Source organism: Lepidochelys kempii, chromosome 7 (assembly GCF_965140265.1).
Source record: "Lepidochelys kempii isolate rLepKem1 chromosome 7, rLepKem1.hap2, whole genome shotgun sequence".
NCBI lineage: Eukaryota > Metazoa > Chordata > Testudines > Cheloniidae > Lepidochelys > Lepidochelys kempii.
Window position 1 is genome coordinate 110,569,743 of NC_133262.1, and position 15,502 is coordinate 110,585,244.

General features: G+C 40.6%; 1 protein-coding gene across 3 annotated transcripts in view; it reads left to right on the top strand.

Moving 5' to 3' along the window:
* Nucleotides 1–1,090: 1,090 nt before the first annotated feature.
* RAB11FIP2 (RAB11 family interacting protein 2) overlaps nt 1,091–15,502 on the top strand; it is a 44,015-nt gene continuing 29,603 nt past the window's right edge. The window contains exons 1-2 of one of the 3 annotated variants that reach the window (XM_073354244.1): nt 1,091–2,470; nt 14,836–14,997. In XM_073354244.1, the coding sequence (XP_073210345.1) occupies nt 2,118–2,470; nt 14,836–14,997 (515 nt within the window). In that variant the 5' untranslated portion in view covers nt 1,091–2,117. The remainder of the gene's footprint in view (nt 2,471–14,835; nt 14,998–15,502) is intronic. The other 2 variants (XM_073354243.1, XM_073354246.1) reach the window with 2 other exon arrangements.

Consider the following 15,502-nt stretch of genomic DNA (forward strand, 5'->3'; position numbering starts at 1 on the left):
GAAATATTTGGTAGTTTCAAAAAGCTGGGACAATCTGAATGATCTATATGTCAAGAAAGTGATATTTTAAATGTCTTATTTAAATGTGCAACAATATCGCCTTTCAGTTGCAAGAGTTTTTTCATAGAATCATAGAAAGGCCAGGTAGGACTGGAAGGGACCTTGAGAAGCCACCAAGTCTCGCTCTCTGCACCAAGACACGACCAACTAAACCTACACTATTCCTGGAAAGTGTTTGTCCAATCTGTTCTTAAAAACCTCCAATGACAAAAATTCTACAACCTCCCTTGGAAGCCTCTTCTAGAGCTTACCTACACTTGTAAGTGAAAATGTTTTTTTCCTAATATCTAACCTAAATTTCCCTAGTTGCAGATTAAGCCCATTATTTCTTGTCCTGGCTTCAGCAGGCCTGGAGAACAATTGATCATTCTTCTCTTTCATAAAAGCCCTTCATATATCAGAAGACTTTTATCAGGTCCCCCCCGTTTTCTTTTCTCAAACACTGCTGTAAAATTAATCACAGCCTGGGGATTAATCTCCTCCACAAAACTGTGCATTCCCACCCAAGATAGTAGCAGGGATCTCTTCCTGCCCTGCTTTAAGAAAGGAGGAATTCAAGGTCTCCCCTCTTCCTTTCTCCAACCCCGCCATGGGCCCTTCTGCCTCTAAAAACATTAGGAATTCCTTCTTTCCTTCCTCCACCCCAAAATTAGGGGGGCTTTCGTCTCTCCTCCTAATGCAAAGGTTCCCCCCTCCCACAGAAGAGGGTCCCCTCTATTCTCCCTCTGCCCCCGCTGGTAGGGTGAATCCCCCTGCCCAGAAATAGGGGACCCTGCCTCCCTACTACTGTTCGGGAGTCCCCCAGGATTAGGGGGTCCCCTCTTTCCCCACTGTAGGGCGGGAGTGGGACCGGCTCCCTGAAGCTAGCCCAGGAGGCAGGGTGGGGTTGGCAGAGGCCTGCCAGGGCCCGGGGGCCGGCAGGGAGGGGACTGAACCCTGCCCCCTGTCCTCTGACCGCCGAGGAGGCAGCCGCCGCAGCGCCAAGGCGGAAGCTGCGGCGGCAGCAGGCCGAGCGCGGCGCAGCCTGTGCGGGCGGGCGGGCAGCTGGGCGGCGTCAGTGCGGGGCGCGAGCGCGCCGCCAGCCGCCGGCCACGCTCGTCCGTCAGCCGCCGGGGAGCCCAGCCCGGGATCGCCGCGCTCCAGGAGCCGCCCCCCGTCCCCCCTCCGCCGCGGGAGGGCTGGGGCCTGAGGCGCCGAGGCTGTAAGGGGCCAGCGGGAGGCCGGCGAGAGCGCGGGCAGAGGCAGAGCCTCACAGGCCGGGGGCGGGAGGGGCGGAGTGAGCGGCCCCCAGGGCGCCCCAGACCCGGGGCGGGAGAGGGCCCTAGGGCTTCCCAGAGCTGAGGGGGGGACCCCAGGCTTCCCACGTCGGGGGGTGGGGGGAACGGCGTGGGGGACCCCAGGGCTTCCCAGTACCAAGTGGGGCATGGTGGTGGAGCGCTGCTGAAGGGGACCCCAAACTCCAGACGCAGGGATGATCTATGCGGGAGGGTAGGTTGGGGCTCCTGCGAGGATATGGTTTCCGGGGGGACCAGGGTGTATTTATCACTAGGGGGAGTTTGTGGGTGAGAGGAGCTGCAGGCTAGAGTTGGTTACAGCCCTTGAAACCCCCAGTCCTTCACCCTCTGCCCCCTTCCCTTTGCAAAGGAGGGACCTGCCATGCCCCATTAGGCTGCCCTGCAGGGAATGGGAAATTGTTAAAAGTTCAGGATTATCATGAAAGGATATGGGAGTTGGTTTTGTTGTTGTTGTTTTTTATGGTGTGAGGGGAGAAGCTGAGTAAAGAAGAGTGGATTGATTAATTGCGGTGGAAGAAAAACATAATAGAGAATTTTGTTTCAAAAATTAGTAATAGAGCTAAAGGTGTTACTTCTTTGGAGGGAATATCTAAGCAATGGTTAGTCTCTCTCTCTCCTTCAAAAAAACAAAACTACCAAAGAAGTATTTAGAGAAAAAAACACTGAGGCTTTCATCGCTATCCCCATTTTAAGTGCACTTACGCAGTAATTAGGAGATTTACAGACTTTATTTTGTTGCTACTACTACTGAACCCTTCAAGGATGATGTTGGCAGAGCAAGCCCAGAAGTGGTTCCCAACCCACGTGCAGGTTACAGTTCTTCAAGCCAAAGATCTGAAGCCAAAAGGCAAAAATGGCACCAACGATACCTACACTATTATACAACTGGGCAAGGAAAAATACTCCACCTCAGTAGCTGAGAAGACCCTAGAGCCAGTCTGGAAAGAAGAGGCCTCATTTGAGCTCCCTGGATTATTGATGCAGGGGAATCCAGAGAAATACATCCTCTACCTGATTGTCATGCACAGGTCGCTGGTGGGGCTGGATAAGTTTTTGGGACAGGTGGCAATAAATCTAAATGATATATTTGAGGACAAGCAACGAAGAAAAACAGAGTAAGTCATGTTTTGTATTATAGTTGTGTTTTTGAGGTATGTACTTGCAGATCAGAAGCCTTATAGCTAAAGTAAAATTAACAGGTATCTAAGATTATATTTTGTTACCCGATGTATCATAAGCCTCTGTCCTACAATGAGCTCTTCAAGGGCATGTCCTCATTGAAGTCAGTAGGACTTCTTGTGACCACATGGGCCCACCTTGACAGAGTGGGTCCATAGATAATAAAATTGTCTACAATTTTTAAATATATTAATTTTTAACATCTTCTTACTTTTTATTTTTATTTTTTTTTCATACTGCTCAGTTGTACAACCATTTTCAACTTGTGGCATGCAGTTTGGACTATATTTCTGACTGAGGAAGTCCTTAAATTCAAGCATATGTCTAGCATCAACCTGTCTAATCTAGTGTTCAGTCTTCATATTCTGCAAAACTAAGCGACTCTAAATTTTCCACATTTATTATTTAGTGTTGAATGAACTTTGACTAAATTAAGGTTTACCACAGCTGTACTGTACTTTTCTGATTCTGATTAGAATTTTAGGCATTGATCCTGCAAACTGTTCTGCACTGCAGGCCCATGCAGAGAAACTTGTATGGTAGGGTTTGGGCCTTAGCGACAAACTGGAGTTGGTGTATTCATGTTAGTCCAGTTCCTAGAAGTATCTTCTATTGCAGTAGCCTTCAGCAGCACCCAAATAAAACTCTAATTAACCAACAAATTCTGCAACTAGAACTCAAAGGAAATAATGTAAAAGTTAGGTTAATAAATGTCATTTTGCACAGTAAATGCACTATGTATTTAAAGACTGAGTATCCTAAGGCCTGGTAAACACCCCCCTTTTTGTACCAATCTAACTTTTTTTATTAGGGTGTAGGTGGTTTTTTTTTTTTAACTGAAGTAGTTAAATTGGTACAACCCTTAGTGTGGACCCAATTATATTGGTACAGTGTGGCTTATTTTTCTGAATATATGGGAATAAGTTGTACTGGTGTAAGTACCTTTGTACTGGTATGACTATATCCATGCTAGAGGTCATAAACTTTAACTGTACCAGTCTCAAACCAATATAGTTAAATTAGTTCAAAAACTGACAAGCCATAAGTTAGGTGTGTAAATTGGACTTGCTGTTTGTGTTTTAACCATCTAAAGTTCCAGTTCTGCAATTAACTCTACATGTGTGTAGATGTCCGCTCAGACTGTCAGTTGCAGAATCATAGCATAGGTTAGTTTTTTAAATTTATTCTCTTTTTAAAGGCAGGCCAAAAGAATTGCAACTGTTCCGCTGAAATAGATGCTAATGCTTATAACCTTAATGGTGTGCTAATTTCTATTTCAGTTTGATTCAAACACGTTTCACTGTTTCTTCAAAATTAGTTCTTAAGTGTTATTAAGTGTTCTATAATTGGAAGTGATGATTAAACCCTGTGCTGCAAACACTTAATCACTTGCGTACCTTTAAGGATGTGATTAGTCCCATTGAAAACAAAAAGACGAAATGAAAGACAAAGTAAAACAAGACAACAGTAAATATAAAAACTTGATTTAAGTAAATCAAAGTGAATATACATGTTCATAAAGTGGAAAAGGTAAAATGAGATGCATATAAAGCAATCCGGAATTATTGTGAAAAATCCCTCCTTCCATTTGGGGCAGTGCAACTTTTTTGCACAGTACTTTCACGTCTCTTTTATAATCTAACTGAAAGTAACAGTTGAACTGTAGTATTGCAAAATTATTCCTGGAAAATGCAATTGACTTGATTTCCAGGATTGTATGCGCTGAAATAATAAGATCCTTGTGATAACTGAATGAACATTCAAGATACTTCTTTTTTTGTGTATTTATGGGTAGCACAAGTTTACATATATTCTGTATCTTTATAGCTTTTATTTTCAAGTTTGAGAAGATGCCCCTATCCTGCATAATGTAAAATGTGAGAGATTGGTGCACTGTTGCAGAGCCCTTTTGAAGCCAGTGGGGCTCCACAAAGCTGCAGCTGTGCCCTACAAACTACACTTTTCAAGATTGGGGCCAAAGAGTAAATTTTCAAAAGCAACCATGAACTATTTTCAAAAGTGACTTAGGGTCAGATTTTTAAAGATATTTATGTGGCTAAAGATGCGGACACACACCTGCTGAGATTGTCAAAAGTACGTACTAGGCACGTTTCTTCATTTTTAGGTGCCTACATAGCTTGAACCATCTGGCCCTAAGTCTCTTTTGAAAATTTGGCTTAGGCTACTAATACATTCAGGTGGTTTTGCAAATTTTACTGTCTCTACATAAGTATCTGAATGCATACATGTCAGCATTATTTCCGATTACTGTTAACTGGAGATCTAGGCATGTTTGTTGAGAGGAGAACAAACCTTCAGGTATACGTACACCAAGGCAGGCTCTCTAACAAAGTGAAATAATCTTAAGCATTCTTTTAAATTCTGGCTTTTTTATTATTATTAAAGATTTTTTGGGGGGTGTAACATCCTATTAACCTCACATTGGCAGTTAGAATAAATACAGTGTTCTCCGACATGAGCATTAACTGGTTGAGTCAGTGAAGGTTGAGGATGCTTAACACATCTCAGGGTCAGGCCTGTTGTTCTTGACCACAAATAAGTCTGATGCCTCAATGCTATTTTGATTGTTTCAAAAGCACTAATTTAGTTTATTAAACTCTGATTCTGCTTTCAGGTATGTTGAACAGGCTTGTGGTATTATTAGATCGAGAGTGATTTTTTTATGTTAGTGTAGTGTTAACATTTTTTGCTTTGTTTGGGGATAAATGAGATCCAGTTATTTGATTGTGTCTTTACTGGTAATATTTCTACCTTTTAATATATTTAATAGCTTCCTCTTTCCAATGCAGCTGTGCATATGGCATTGTAAGAGACAGACTCAAGAGTCACTAGAGTATTACAAAAAAGATATTTAATATTCTGCACAATGCTGAACCTTGTCAGCAATTCCTCAGTGCTTTATAGAAATAGGTATGAGAAGTGAAGGCTACCAGCTGATTTTGCATTCCTAGGAACACTGCAGGGTGTATGACGTACAGTTTTGTTTGTTAGTATATTTACAAGTTCATTGCAGCTTCAAGAACACATGACAGGAAAAAATAGACCTTTTCATTTAGATTTTTTATTTGCTACTTGTTGTACCTTAGAGAAAATGTGATTTAAAAAAAATATATATATATATATATTTTGAACAATAAAGTTTTCAAACAGAGGCATGGTGAGAGGACTTACACATCTTGTATTCTAATGTTTGTTGTTTCTGGCACAAGATTTAAGAAAATAAAACACAATGTTTATTATAACTTGATGGTAAAAAATATCTTTACATGCCATTATGCAATATCTTTACTCTTTCTTTTACCAATTGATGATTTTTCACATTCATAAAAATGAAAGTTGTTGGAATGGCTAAATCCAGTTGTGACTCAGGCAGTCACTTTCCAAACTTCTCCTTGATACTTCAGCCAATGAACATGTAACACCCCAGTTCCAATTCTTTCTTTGTCTTGGTGAGAAAGTGCCAGTTATGCTGTGGTGGTCTTGTAGTTTGCTTTTCTGTCCATTTGGAACTACTCTGGGTCATCAGACTCATTTCATGTGATAAATTTGAATGCAAATTTCTAGAGATGAAAAACTAGAGTATTGATCCACTCTGGTAGCCAGGCTGAATATGCTGTGTTTTTAGTGTTCCAAGATCTTGGGAAATAGTCAGATTTGTTTAAAGGATATCTCTAGAATAGCCCTTTAAACGTCTCTTTAAGATTTCTGTGTTATATCCTCATAAAAGAAACTGTTTTAGCAAGTATGGTAATTATGCCTGGAGCCCTGCAAATCCATGGATATCTGCTTCATATCCGTGGACCATTGTTGCGGATAGTGGATCGGATGCAGGTACAACCACACAGGGGTCTAGTCACCAGCGGCACACAACCGCACAGGGCTCTAGTCACCAGCGGCACCTGGCCCCTGGCTTCCAGCTCAGGTAGTCCAGGGGGTGGCGCAGCGTGCTCGGGACCAGCAGGCTGGGGCTGGGCAGCAGGTTGGAGTCAGGAGTGTCCAGCACCCACTTGCCATGCCGCTTCCTGTCCAGCAGCTCAGGTCCCTTGGGCAGTACCAGCCTCCACACTATGGTCTGGCCCAGCAGCACTGGCTACGCTCCCAGGCCTGGCCCGCCTTCTCCTGGGCAGCAGGGCCTGCCCCCGGCCATGGGGATTGGAGCTGGCAGGACCCCGGGACTGCACCCTCCACCCCACTGGAATGCAACATGCTTTGCTGCTGCCGTGTACCGTTGCCTGTGGGAACAGCACACGATGTGATGCCCCTTCCTCCCAGCCCCCACTCCACATTGTCCCTTATCCTCAAGACCTCGCACCCATGCTGCCCCTTACCCCCAGTCCCCACCCTCGCGCTGCCTCTTGCCTGCAAGACCTTGCTCCCTTTCCCCCACCCCTTGTCGCTAGCCCTTGTGAGACGGCTTGCGGATGTGGGTGCGGATACAGGTAAAAGATGGCTAGTGGAGCATGGGTTGATCCTGGCAGATGCGGATTGGATGCAGATCCACATTTTTGTATCTGCGCAGGGCTCTAATTATGCCTATATTTCCATTATATAAACCAAGTTTTTCATTGCAGCTTTTTTGTCTGTTACTGCAAAGTAAATACATCCCTGTTGCCACTGCATTCTGTATTTAATATCTGGGTGTGTGTGTTTCTGTGTGTGTGTGTTAAAGCATATGTACACACATCTACTTATCTATTGGTCATTTCTGCCCACAGTCCTCTGGCCTCCTGACAAGCATAACATGATAAAATAAAAGACTATAAATTCCTGAACCAGCATGAAAACAATAATCTCCAATAACTGACTCTTTAAAAATGTTGTAGCAAATTATTTAATTGTAGTTGTTTACATTTCTGTGTTTAACTCTTATTGTCATGTGCTATACCTTAAGTTCATAGAGCTATACAACAATGGTTTTCCATTAACTTTTACTTCTGGTGTCACTCATCTCATTTGCATCCTCTTCATTCTTGTTGTCTTCTAACCATTTATTATCAATTCCTTTACCACTTTTCCTGGTGAAATGATCTGCTTTGAGATGCAACACTTGTCTGAAGTATTACAACTTGAGCTTTTCTTCGTTATACTTTTTCTTACATGTTGAAATTTGTTGCAGAGGATTTTTTTAATCTCCATTTTGTGACCTAACCTCGAAAAATTATTTGTAGGTACTATTGACAAAAGTGAAAAGTATGTGGTTTTTCTCTTGGCTATTTATTTAATACACAAAAAGGAGCCAGCCTAGGCTCCAGAGACCTTTGCCATCATGTAAGATAGTCGCCAGCATGTTCTGCTCATCCCAACCTCCTTTACCTCCGAAAATAACCAAAACTTAAATAATTCCAATCAATACATCCCCTCATCACAAACACCTGTCCTTTATTGTGTTCATGTATCCTCAAAAGCCTGTTTAAATGATTTTGCTGAATGTCTTATTGACAGATTCAGGCTATTTTAAACCAATGATTCTCCAAAAGTTATGGCTAGTTATGGTTACTGTCTTGCTGGCATTGCCCTCTCTTTTTCATTGAGGGGGCTGCACCTTGAGCATCTCTGACTGTTGCTATGGAAGCATGCCATGGGAGGGAGGAATCTCTTGAATTAGGTGTCTTCTGGGTGGAGTGCACAATGTTGTTTTGGAAATGGACTACGAGTGCAGATCACAGTGCACTGGTGTCACCAACTTAATATACTATGATGGCAAGGAGCCCAGAGCTTTTTGTGGATTGGTGCTTTTTCTATATTTTTATAAAATGAGTCAATGACAAGTAATAAGTAAAGCGTTCTGTGCTAGACGCGGTGTTCAAGTTGATTTTAGTTGTAACACGTTATAGTATATCAATATTTAGGTTACAAAGGCATAGTTGGTAGTAACAAGGTCCACCTCTGAAAGAAACAGTCATAATATTCTGATCAGATAAAGAGGAAAGCTCCTTTCCCAGATTGCTGTGTGATCGTTTCACAGTAACTGAAGATCCAATAATACTCCCTGAATGAAAACTTCAGTAACAAGTGGGAGCATGAACTCTGAATGAGGGAGGCAGATATAATTCCGGCCATATCTATAGATTGTCTAACCTTTAACTCATTACTTGTCACACACTCATCTGGACTGAACTTCATTCAGGCTTCAATTTCAGTCACACATTGGAGGTTTGTCTACACACAAATTGAATCTGAAATAACTAACTCTTTAAATTCACACCTTTAATTACTTTGGTTCCAAAATAAGAGTGTCCATGCATAGTCTTTGCTGAAATAAGTAACGGTGTGAATTAAAGCCAATTTAGTTACTTTGATTCCAGTTCGTATATAGACAAGCCCATAGTAAGATATCCTAGTACACCTACTTCCATTTATTTTGTGGTGACATGATATTGCTGTTGTATACTTTTTTTTTTAAACTCTGCATCACATCTTAAGTTAGTTTCCAGAAAATAATGTTTATATTTTCCTGGTTTATATCTTTTTCAATGATATCTTAGATTTTATTTTAATAAATAATGAATCAATTTCCCCCATCATTTCCCTCCCTAACCAGTACAGTCTTTGTTCTGTTTCCTTCCTTAATTTTACCATTTATCAACTTTTGATTTGATGCAACCTATATTGTTGATACAGTGTCTGATCATCTTACCAGGAAAACAGCCTTCTACATTTTTTCTAATTAAATTTAGTGATAGTGAAAAATGTTGAATTTATACCTGTGGACACTGAAGTCCTCTTTCTACTCACAGATCAGATAGTTATGGATTATCACACTAGTCAAGTTGTGTGAGGAAATGTTCAGGGTACTTAAACCCTAATCTTGAAGGGACTAATCTAAATGGAAAAATTAGTTATTCCCAATGCCGAGTCAGTCCTTGGAATACTTGAAATCCTGGCTGATCATTTCCCCATGAGCACCGAAGATTTCAAATTTGGTTTTCTTGCAAGAAAATGTGGTTATCCCAGTTTTCAAGCTATGGTGTCATTCTCTCAAGTAACTTAAAATGAAATACTGTTGCAGCTGTGATTATCTAAGACATTCTTTGTGTTCTGCTTGTTCTCTCTTGGAGTATTATCGTAGGGAGTGTTATTTTTACTTCCTTGATTTTTGCATGTCTGATTCACTGGGTGTTATGTTTTAGTTTCGCCTTCACTTTAATATAAATTAAAATGTCCCTTCTAGTGCCTGTCTAAGATGAAGTTAGAATTGAGACAGTAAACATTTATTTCAAATATAAGCAAAAATTCTAATACCTGATGGATAATGCCAATGTGCTTTATCCTTATGCACAAGATTTGGAAACACTTTGATTTGTAAATGGTTCCCTTATAAGCAAGGGACTGATGGGACTGGAAACACTTGGGGTATTCACTCGTATCTGCATTCAGTCCAAAAATGGGTTTTGCTTTGGGACGGGTGTGTATGTGCGTGTGCATGGGTTTGCTTTCATTACGTTCACTCAAGAAAACCCACTTTCTACCACTCCAGTATTACAAGACGGTGAGGATTACCACTAGGAGCAATTTATCTTGAAAGGCAGATGGTCTCGTGCTTAAAAGATTTGTTGAACTTGCATGTGCTCTCTCATTTGTTTTGGATTTTGATGGTATTTATAAGTAATTTTAGAGGCAACTGCTGGTGTAGGGCACTCTCCTTTTTCCTCTTTGGTAAGTGGTCGAGCTCAGTGGTTCTCAAAGCTGGTCCGCCCGCTTGTTCAGGCGCACGCCAAGGGATGTGCTGGCCGCCCTTCCCACAGCCCCCATTGGCCTGGAGCGGTGAACCGCGGCCAGAGGGAGCTGCGATTGGCCGAACCTGCGGATGTGGCAGGTAAACAAACCGGCCCGGCCCGCCAGGGGCTTTCCCTGAACAAGTGGTGGACAGGCTTTGAGAACTGCTGGTCTAGCTGAGCCCTTTTTTCTTTTTCTTTTCTTCTTTTTAATCACTAGGCCACTGTGTGGAATCAAAGGACTGAAACCATAGAAATAGTGGTCACGCTATGTGGGTGCTCGGTACTTTCAAAAATCAACCAACTAATTTAGAAATCTAAATCCTGATTTAGGTAACTGACCTTAGATTCCTATTTTTAAAATCTTTACCTAAATTTAAAATTAACTGAAAACAGTAGATACTTCATTGGCAGAGAGGGAAAAGAGGAAGAACTTTGGGAAGTAGTGGACTCAATGGGGAAATCACTTCATTGCTTCACAGGTTTGGCAGTGGCAAGAAACAGAGGTGGGGGACAGCTTTCATTCTGAGCCACAGGTTGAATATGCTCGTCAGCAGGGTCTCAAGTTGCAGTGGGGGACGTTTAGGTTGGATATTAGGAAACACTATTTCCCTAGGAGGGTGGGGAAGCACTGGAATGGGTTATCTAGGGATGTGGTGGAATCTCCATCCTTAGAGGTTTTTAAGACCCGGCTTGACAGAGCCCTGGCTGGGATGATTTAGTTGGGGTTGGTCCTGCTTTGAGCAGGAGGTTGGACTAGATGACCTCCTGAGGTCTCTTCCAACCACAGTCTTCTATGATTCTATGGCCCAATCCATCTCCCACTGAAGTGAATAGAAAGTCTCCCATTGTCTTCACAGGGAGTTGTATGAGACTATATGTAACAGACTTTATGGTTTGTAACAGAATGTACATAGATTTTTGCCGCACCCATATTATTATTCAGATAATGAGCAGAATGTTTTAAGCGATTCTCCTTTAACAGGAGACAGGATTAAATGTTGGAATTGGAAAGTTCTGTGGCAATTGGTAGAAGAGAGAGAGAGAGAAGACAGAGGAATCACAGTGACCGTAATACGACCTACCGCCATGACTGGAAGAGAAACTAAGTATTGGTCACAAAAGATTTATTGGAAGCAGGGTGTAAAGTGTGTAAGTTTAACAGTATCAAATATGAAAAAAGTAAGTTGGAGAAACCAACAGAATCAGAAGAAAATGAGGAGAGAGAAAATAGCAGCTTTCGAAATCCAGGAAAACAGAAGTGGGCTTAAAGCTCTCTTGCTACACTGAGTGAACGTTTTGAATTGCTGTCTCATTTGACTTTTTGTATATGTGAAAATTTGGCCTTAATTAGTATGTACTAGTTACCTCCTTACCCTCCCAGTGTACTACTGCCAAGGTAAAGGATCTGTGCTCCTGGTATTGTGTTGTTTATATATGTAGCATCGAGAGGGTCATTAAGAAGATTGCCAGAATAGTGGATGTTGGTTCCTTATTAATTACAGGATTCTTAAGTAATTTCTTTAGTGGTTAGTAAATAACCATGCTTGTTCAGACTGGATTGTTGGTTGTCTTGGGCTGCTAGGTAATAAGATTTTTTCCTAGTTTGTCTTGAACCTTTCTGTCTCCTAGTCTTTATGTTTTGAGAAGGCTGCTGGAGTGTAGTAGAGCACTACAAATAATAAATACCACCGACAAAATCAAGATAACCAAAAGCTTGTGTGGGAGGAGCAAAAGCCCATGATAAGGACTCTCAGAAATGTATGAGAAAAGGAAACAAAAATTGTTTTGATGGGAGGCACACTCAGAGAGGGAAGGAGGAGTAAGGAAAAAATAAGAGGATATAAGCAAAGGTATCGTCTTCAGAATCTTTGAAGGTGAGGGCAAGAATTTTGAATCTGAAGCAGAAGGCAGTAGGACTTCCCTTGAAGTTGAGCCTTGGTATGAAGTCTGTTTTATATAAGACTGTAAGAATAGAAGTAATACTTGGTTATTAAATAAAAGTCCCTGTTCATGCATATTACTGGCCATTTTCCTAGTTTATGCAGGCTTTCTAAGCTCATGGCATCCTGTCAACTGCAACATTTATTGTGGTTAAAAGTACTGTAAGCAAAACCAAAATAGCAAGTTTTATAACCTTTTATAATACACTACAATATAAAAATTGGCAACAGTATAATGGAATTTAATAATTCAGGCCCAATATGCTGCTATCTGAAAATGTAATTTTATTTTCCAAATCCTTTTCCTATTATGTACATTGTTTCTCTGTTTGCTGCACACAACCTTGTACTTTAAAAACAGATTCTAATAAGAGATATTCACTTTCTTTCAGAATTGATTGTTCACAATGAACTCTTCACAAGATTTGTTATTACTAAGGTTTATTCTTATCAGTATTAAAAAAAATTACATATTTGACTCAGAATAAAAATTCAGAAATTGAGTCTTTTTCTCTCATGGAAATTTCATTATAACTAAAATGTAAGATACAGTCTCCAAAGTCACCAAAATAACCTTGTATTCACCATAAAAATCAAATGTGTGTTTTTGTACCAAGAAGAAGAAAGGTCTGAGCCTATCGTCCTCATGCTAGCAAAACTCCACTGAAATCATTGAGAATTTTGCGTGAGTAAATAGTTCAGGATCAGGCTCCATTGGCCTAGTCTTGTACCAGTGGATCAATGCGACCCTTGCTGTTGACTTCAGTGGGTGCAGGATCAAGTACCGTATGTCCTTTTATTATTTTCCAAGGGACTTTTTGTTTTGTTTGTTTCATTTTCGCAACTGAACTAGTTTTTTAGTATGCAGATCTTTAAAGTCTTTGAATGCAAGTTGCGCATACTCTGAAGGCAACATGCAAGTTGTAAACATTCTATAATGAAACTCCTTCAGGCTTTTATGAATGTCAAAATAGTTTGCTGTATGTGAGCCAACAACAGGTGATACCGATAGTGACACATATCAGTTAACTTTCAGAGTGGTAGCCATGTTAGTCTGTATTAGCAAAAAACCCAAAGAGTACTTGTTGCATCTTAGAGACTAACAAATTTATTTGGGCATAAGCTTTTCTGGGCTAAAACACACTTCTTCGGATGCATGCATTAGTTAACTTGTGATAATGATTTCAGTAGTTGGCTTACATTAAACAGTAAAAGATCCACACACAGATATACCAACATTTCTGTTTTTAAACCTTAAATGTGTGTTTTGACATTTGTTACAAAACAAGATAATAAACATCAGATGTCAGTCTAAAATTACAGTAATGTTCTGATCCCTAAATGAAAACATATGCAAATTCAGGAATATCCTTGCAAGAATATTGTCAAAGATACAATATTCCTGTCTGAGATTTATTGGGGGGGGGGGAATGCTTAATCACTGCTGAGGTTGGACTTCTTAAATTTGGAAAAACTGACTTAAAGTTTGTATAATTTTTTGTTTCCTGGTCTTTCTTGCCAGAATTTACTTCTCCCCTTCCAGAGTGCTCCAACAACAACCAGACCCACAATCGCATGTGAAATTTTGGCCTGTCCAGTAAATGGTGTAGAAGAGGGAGCTTTCACTGCTTCAGCTTTTGCTTGTCTGAGAAGCTGGATCTGCTTTAATTAATAATGTACAATTTAAGTCCAGTGATATACCATATACAACCCTTATGTTCTATGTGTGTGGATTTTTTTTTTGTTTCTTTGTTCATGTTTTTGTTTAAATACAGACAGTAGAACATATGGAGTCTGAGCAAGCTTTCTTTTAACGGTGACCTTTCAAAGGGCTTTGGGGAGTTGTTTTTTTCACTTCTTCTTTTACTACTTTATGATGTACAAAGGACTGGTATATGTGTGTGTATGTGTTTTCTGTTTACATTAGAACTTTAGGTTTTGTCTACCTTGTTTTTCCGTTAAAGAGTCGGACGAACTAGTTAGGTTTGTGGCATTACTGATACCAAAGAGGGTGCAGTTGGCTTAACTGAAAAGAGAAATATTTTTCTTCACTGTTTACACTTCTTTGTTTGCTTTTTGTTTAACGTATATGCAAATTAAATGCCTAACAATTAGAAGGAAGAGTATCCTTATTAGAAATATAATTCTCCTACCCCTTTTGTGAAGGGATGAAAAATTCTCAATCCTCTTATCTGGGCCTTCAAATGTATACTTAGTAAAAATAAGGAAGACAAGACTTGATACTGGCAATGTATAAAACTTTTTGGACCTTCTTTATACGTCATGAAGAAGCAAAAAAAAAAAAAAAAGACAATGTCCCTTCTTCTCCCTTTTTATTTTTTCGTTGACAGGTCACCTTTTGAAGGACATTCTCAACTCAGAATTCATATTTCTGGATCTGAAACCTTTTTATTTACTTAAGCCATCACTTGTTTAAAGGATATTGAACTAGTTTTCTCTTCTCTTTCAGCCTATTTACTTTGAGTATTTGATAGTACTGTGTGCATAATCATTTTCTTATCTGTGTTGATAGTAAGTGTCACTTCCTACTCTCCTGTTTTAACTTCGTAACGTTATGCTAATCTACTGTTGTGGGAATACATATGCATGTGTTTTTTCCAGACAGTGCAGGAGCTGTGGAGCTGTTGACACTTCACAGTTTAGCTGGATGTTGCTGTGGACTAACTCAGGGCTTGTCTGCAGTGGCTGCAACTTTCTCGCTATGGGGTGTGGAAAAAACACCTCCCCAGTGCACCAGCGCTGGGAGTCACGCCCCTCATGGAGGTGTTTTTTTTCTTTCTTTTTTTTTTTTTTAAAGCCGCAACTACACAAGCCACATTAAAGCGCTGCCGTGGCCATGCTCTCACATTGCCAGTGTAGATAAGCCCTCATTTTTTATATATATATATATATATATATATATATATATATATATATAAAATTGGTTTGTTAGGGAAATTGTTTTGGTCTTTCAGGAACCAACGTGTAACATCACCTCCTAGACACCTGCCAGAGCCAAGTAAATGAGCAGCTGGGTGGGTATCTGGGTGTCTGCTTCCTTGTACCCTTTCATTGATCCATGGAGACAGCCTATTTCCCTCATTCATTCCTGTCTCTCTTCTCTGATGCTAGAGAATGAAGATTTCCCACACTCCCTTGATACCTTTCACATAGCTGTATGAGCAGTGGAAGCTGGAGGAAACCTCAAACCCCCTTAGGGCAAGGAGAAATGGAAGAAGAGATGTAGGAATGTTTTCAGTCTGTGCCTGTTCCCCTCTTGCAGGATTGG